The sequence below is a fragment of the Emys orbicularis genome, chromosome 1, assembly GCF_028017835.1.
Source record: "Emys orbicularis isolate rEmyOrb1 chromosome 1, rEmyOrb1.hap1, whole genome shotgun sequence".
NCBI classification, from domain to species: domain Eukaryota; kingdom Metazoa; phylum Chordata; order Testudines; family Emydidae; genus Emys; species Emys orbicularis.
Genome location: NC_088683.1, coordinates 100,003,887 through 100,009,886, shown reverse-complemented (window position 1 = coordinate 100,009,886; position 6,000 = coordinate 100,003,887). Strand labels below are relative to the sequence as shown.

At 48.3% G+C, this 6,000-nt stretch overlaps 1 protein-coding gene across 1 annotated transcript in view; it reads right to left on the bottom strand.

Annotated features, from left to right (window-relative positions):
• Positions 1–441: 441 nt before the first annotated feature.
• Positions 442–6,000, bottom strand: part of MYH9 (myosin heavy chain 9) — a 95,861-nt gene continuing 90,302 nt past the window's right edge. Inside the window, exons 39-43 of the mRNA XM_065415046.1 lie at positions 5,489–5,612; positions 3,686–3,894; positions 3,078–3,186; positions 2,201–2,373; positions 442–1,989 (exon numbers count right to left, since the gene is read on the bottom strand). Of these exons, the coding sequence (XP_065271118.1) occupies positions 1,872–1,989; positions 2,201–2,373; positions 3,078–3,186; positions 3,686–3,894; positions 5,489–5,612 (733 nt within the window). The 3' untranslated portion in view covers positions 442–1,871. The remainder of the gene's footprint in view (positions 1,990–2,200; positions 2,374–3,077; positions 3,187–3,685; positions 3,895–5,488; positions 5,613–6,000) is intronic.

The window sequence follows — 6,000 nt, the reverse complement described above, 5'->3', positions numbered from 1 at the left end:
TCCTATCACCCCTCAACCCTGTGGGAGAAGCGGGGAGGTAGGTAACAGACATGCATTATGTCTAAGCTTAGACATAGCATTTCTACAATTAGAGCAATTACATTCTCATTCTGCAGGCCATGAACAGAGCCAGCTGGGTCAGATAGAATTTTACACCTTCTCCACCTGGATCTAGTCTTGCATAGTTAAGGTGTTATGTCTTTCTCTGGCCACTGCTGGAGAAAGGCTCCCAGACCAGAAGTCTCTTGGGGTACTGTAATGCTAGTTCATATTTGATAGGAAGTTGGGCTAAGAAGTGTCACCTGGTGCCTACGTGCTCATGAGGCAATACTGACAGGATAGACCGACAATTTGATTCCATATGACTGCTTCCCTTTGGCAGCTCCACAGGCTTCCTCCACTGCGTTCAAGAAAGGTGGAACAGCAACACAAGCACACGGATTGCAGCACATGGATAATCTTTATTGGTAACATCAGTGGAGCACCAGTAAACCATTACTGACTGTAGTGGTGACAGCTGAGGCATATGCTAAGGCACTTTTATATAAAAAAGGTTTTAAATCCTTTGTGACAGCGATTGGGACACAGGTGCCTGAATTTAGAGAGCTTTCAGGCATACAGTATTGGAGCTTCATATTTTTAATTATTTTTCTTTGCTCATAAGTAAGTCTAAATGCAGCATATACAATATGGTTAAGAATACAGGTAAATCCAGCAACCAGTGTACGATGTAGAAAAGTAAAGACTATCTCTATATAACCAAGGTCCCAATAGAAAGGCAGTGATAAAGACCTTTATTTTATTTTTTTAATTACTTATTACAAGAGACACAAAGGCCCTTTACGTATATCTGTGCAGATTAAAGGGTTTTTAATATACTCTTAGTCAATGGTGCAGAATAACTAACCCCATCCCCTGGTTACAGAGCAGATACACAAGAGGCTTGGACATGTCAATAAAAAAAGGGATTTCTCCTCCCTTCCTCACCCCTCCCACCGACACACATTAAATTCCACTAGATTCGGTCCATTACCATTCAATATATTTGGTCCTCAAGAGATTCTCAGACAAGCACACAGAGATTCTTCTGGTTTCTCTGTCCCTGTCACCAGCTACTGGTCCACACTACCTTAGCTAAAAAGCCAAGCAGACAGAAGCAGAGACACTACCAGGACATCATTGCACTTCCGAGATCTGGCCAGACAGTAAGAACAAGAAAGAAAAAGTCTTTGGCAAGTCCCCCAGGTGGGTGATCCTGAAAGATGCTTCCCTCCTTCACCCCTGCCTGTGAACGTGTGGGCTCTAGAAAGAAGAAAGGGTGAATTGCCATGGCCAAAGCACCCCGTTATTCCTGAAACTGCTTCCAAACCATCTGGGTGGGCAGATTAAAGAGGCAGAAGTCTGAGGTCACTGAACATGATTGCCAAAAAGCAAACGGGGGGGAGGGAGGGGAAGAGAAGGAGGGGGAAGAGAATAGAGGAGCGGGCTTTCTTTGCATCTATCAAACTAGGATCTGAAGAAAAAGTAGATTTACAGCAAAAAAAATAAAATAATTTTTTCTCCCTAACCCCTCTCCTTCCAAGTGTAAAGATTCACCAGCAGCCACGGCACGGACAGTTCTACAGGTGTGTGTAGTCATCGAACTCTGCTGGTCAGATTTTAGAATCCCAACTCTTTGGCATTAAATACAAAGAGAACTTGGAAGCTGGGAAGAGGAGGAAATGTGGAACACAGGTGCCCAATGGCTCCAGATACACAAAACACACATTGGATGGGCTCTGTGTTCCCCAGGAGGTGGTTTGCAGGAAGACCACTGGAGGAGGAGTGGGTAGGTCACTCCGTCAGGCGTAACCTGGGTCAGATGAGAAGACTTATTCAGTAGCTTTGGCATCACCAGCATCTGCCTTGCTGTCTGCTTCCTCATCGGAGCATTCTCCTGTGCCCTTTCTGGCGATCCGGCGTGGCACGACAAATGGCAGGTCCCCACGCCTAGAGAGGGATGAATAGCAAATCAAGGCAACAGAATTCATTTACCGTCTGTCAGACATTATGCTCTGGGGGAGGGAGGGCAAAGAAGGACCTGGCCACACTGCTTCCTTGGAGAAGATGCACATCTGGTCACTGAAGTCTCTGCTTTTGGCTAGGACAGAAGCTTGCTGGGGTGGGAGCTGATTTCTCACGCATGATTGATTGCCCTTACCTGAGTTTGCTCTTGAGGGAGCTGACCTCTCTATTCATTGCATCAGCCGTTTCAGTGGCATCCTCCAGCTCACGCTGCAGCTTTCTGCGGGACGCGTTGGCTCGCTGGGCCTCTTCCTCGGCTTCCTCAAGCTGGCGCTTCAGCTGCTTCAGGCGCACGTTCGCCTTATCTACCTGCAGAGCAGAACGGAGAAGTCAGCCTTTCAGAAAGCTCACTCCTAGCCCTTCGTGGGGGCTCCAGCACTGCAGCAGGGAGTTACACCAGAAGGAAGCTGAGTCCCTAATGGCACCTACTCTTACTCTTTGCTCCCTGAGGTTAGTTGTCTAGACTTGGATTTATTTTAGTTTTAAGCTTTTCCTTCTGCTTCTCCTTTTGTTTCAGCTTGTTAGTGCAGGAAGCGCTGTACAAGCTGCCTCTTTCATACAACAGGGTCAAATGTTTCAGCTTGGGCTCACTCGGAAGGCCAACAGCCTGCACTACACGCCACCACTCTCCTTCCACCACACAGAGGAGACCACAAAGGAATATGCCTCCAGGATCTGAAGCGGAGGAACAGAATTTGGATTTTTAGATGCCAGGCTGAGCTGACTCAGTACCAGCACATTGTTCCAACTTATGCTGCACAGATGAACTGTAGAAGTTACTGAAGGGGAGAAGCTGTTCTTAAAGCATCACCCTTTCAGCTGTACCAGCCATTAAATGGAACAGAGCTAAGACCATGGGCAGCCATATCCTCAGTGTAACAGTGAGTGGAAAGTCTACAGAGAAAATAATGCCACCATTCTGTAACTGATGAAGCAGATGTGGCTTTATGTGGGAGAAGTCCACCAGCCACAAGCCAAACTACAGACTGCTACACGGTGTCATTTGCACACACCTGATCTTTGTACTGCTCAGTATTGCGTCTCTCATCATCCACCTGCAGCAAGACATCCTTCAGCTTCTTCTCAGCACGGCGCACCTGTTTGCCTGCAGCCTGGCGCTCCCTGTGCAGAAACACAGTGTCAGCTCAGGCAGCAGATTATCTCCGGTGACACTATGGGCACCATCCCAGACAGAAAGTACTCATGTATGTGGGTTAGGAACAAAATTGCACTAGTCATTACACCTCAGGGGAATGAAAGGAGACAAGAACTCCACTCAGGGAGTTGGCAAAGCAAAGGGGACAGAAGTCTGGTTTCCTGGAGATGCCCAGGAGGCACTAGCTAGTCAGTCTGACCTCTTTGCCAGAGTTTGAGGGGGACGCTAAGGGGTCACTGAATTAGAGCTACAGTTCCTGGAACGGCAAAGCTTGGTAGGCTAGGAATTAGTGGACTTTGCTGCGAGAATGGGGGAGGTCAGGGGAGCTACTCTTTCCTGATAACCAGATGAGCACTCATTCCAAGAGGCTGGCACACAGCACTCAAGAGTAGGGTTTTGCTCTGTGCTAGTACATCAGAGGGGCCGGTGGCTTTTAACATGACAGGAGGTTCTGCTAGAACATACTTGGTCTCTGAGTCCAGCTGCTCTTCCAGCTGTGCTATCTTTGCCTCCAAGGCAGTGATGGAAGCCTTGTACTTGGACTTCACTGCACTTTCCATCTCCTGCAGCTTGGCCTTAAGCTCCTTGTTCTGACGCTCCATCTGCTGGCGAGCATTTTCGTTCTTCTGGGCATTGCTGCGCTCGGCATTCAAGTCAGTATTTATTTGATCGATCTGGGGAGAGAAAAGACTCAGCATACCAGAAGGGTTCTGGGCTGGAAGACTGATTTATTTCTACTCACCAATGGATACTTGTCAGGAAGGACCTCCAGCGTGAGCAGAAAAGCTTATGTTGTACAAGTCAAGCTTGACTAACACTGTATAACGTAGCATAATGCTCTCCATAGTCACAAAAGGACAAACTCTCCTAGAAGCCTGTTTTGGTTTGCTCAAGTTTTCATTCAAGGAACGCCCAGGGCTGAACGGATTGAGAGTTAAGTTTGCTAGGTCCCCTTCTCTGGGGCTGTTTTTGCTAGCCAAACTCAGCCATAGGCCATGCGGTATGGCAGTGACAGTCTGCCCTACAACATAGCATCCAGCTGCCCCCATAAGAAAGATCTGCCAGAAATTATGTGCCAGTCACATGCTTAGGACAGCCTCACATTTCAGCTACCCAGGAGCAGCCTGGAGAGATTTTCTTTTCAAGGGAATGGACTGAAGCCACTTTCAGCCCAGGACTCTGTCTGATACATAGTCAGTGCTGACTGCATGGCATAGTGGGGACTGCCTCTGAAGGTCAGAAGCTCTGCTTTACATCATCAGTCCATTGAAATGAAAGATGTACCAAAATTCAGCTTTGACTAGCTACTGGGCCAAGAACCAGACAGAACTCCAGTATTTGGCTTCTGTACCACCCCTTCCCCTCCCCAGTCTTCATTTCCCCACACACACACACGTACTGGAAGCGGAGCAGCTAGTAAGTGTGGCTGCCCTCTTCCCATAGTACCTGTGTAATGGGCAGCTCAGCTGCTCCTCCTTTCTTAGGTTCGGAGCATGCCCTAGCATCCACTCCCTTGTAATCTCTCTTCCTCCTATGGCCAGTCATGTTCTCCCTTCTCACTGGTGTGCCTCTCTCCCAGCTCCCAGTTAGGAATGAACCTGCAGTTCTGCCTCTAGTGAAACTACTAATCTCACTCACTTTTGCAATCAGGCAGGTTATTTTAACCCTCTAGATGAGGTGGACAATATATATCATTTGTATTGCAGTAGCAACCATGAGTCCTCATCATGGACCAGGGCCTTGTTATGCTAGGCATTGTACCAACAGAACAAGATAGTCCCTGCCCCAAAAAGCTTACAATCAAATATATGCCAAGAACATTCAGATTAAGGTCTTCGTTTAAAGACACTACAATGGACTAATGCACTTGGTAAGGTTAATCATTTTGGAGGATGCAGTGAAAAGTGATTTTCTATAGAGTGGGACTGTTCCAATACAATACAGAGATGGATAAGAAGCAAAATATTTAATGTTGATAGGGGACAGTCACCCCTTAATACAAAGGATGACTGGACAGAACTCTTGAAGAGTTTGGGGGACAGTCCCAGCTACTTTTCTTCTCTTACAAAGAGGTTATAACATTCCAGGGTCAGTATGAGCCATCAGTGAGCGCTGAATGGCTATCCCATTTTATCTACAGCAGTGCACAGACACTGCTGTGTAAAGCACTTTGTGAATCTGTACTGTTTGGAAGACCGGAGGAAGTTCATCCAGAACTCAGTTTGGGAGTTTACAGAGCCAGCTGGTGGGAAGACCCTGAGTAGGTACCTGAAGGTTTGCTTTCTTGAGCCGGTCGTTGACCATCTCTGTGTTGCTCTGCTCCTCCTCTAACTCCTCCTCCAGCTGAGCTATCCGGGCCTCTAGACGTCGCTTTTCCTCCAAGGCCAGGGCTCTAACGATGACAATAAGAATTAAGTGCTGGATGGAGGTGATGCAGTGCAGTTCTAGAGAAAGCCTACCAGTTATAGCCTTACAAAACAGTAAGCATCTAACAGACTATTACAATACAGGCTAGAGTATATGCAGGGCCAACTCTAACTTTTTTGCTGCCCCAAGCAGCAGCAAAAAAAAAAAAAGCGCCCCCCCCCCAAGCGCCGCCGGAGCCCGCCCCCGCCGGAGCGCCCCCGAGCGCCGCGCCGCCAGAGCCCGCCCCCGCCGAGCCACCGGAGCGCCCCCCCCCCGCGGAATGCCGCGCCACGCTCCCCCCGCCGCCCCTTACCAGGTGCCGCCCCAAACATGTGCTTGGTTGCCTGGTGCCGGCCCTGAGTATATGCTTATGT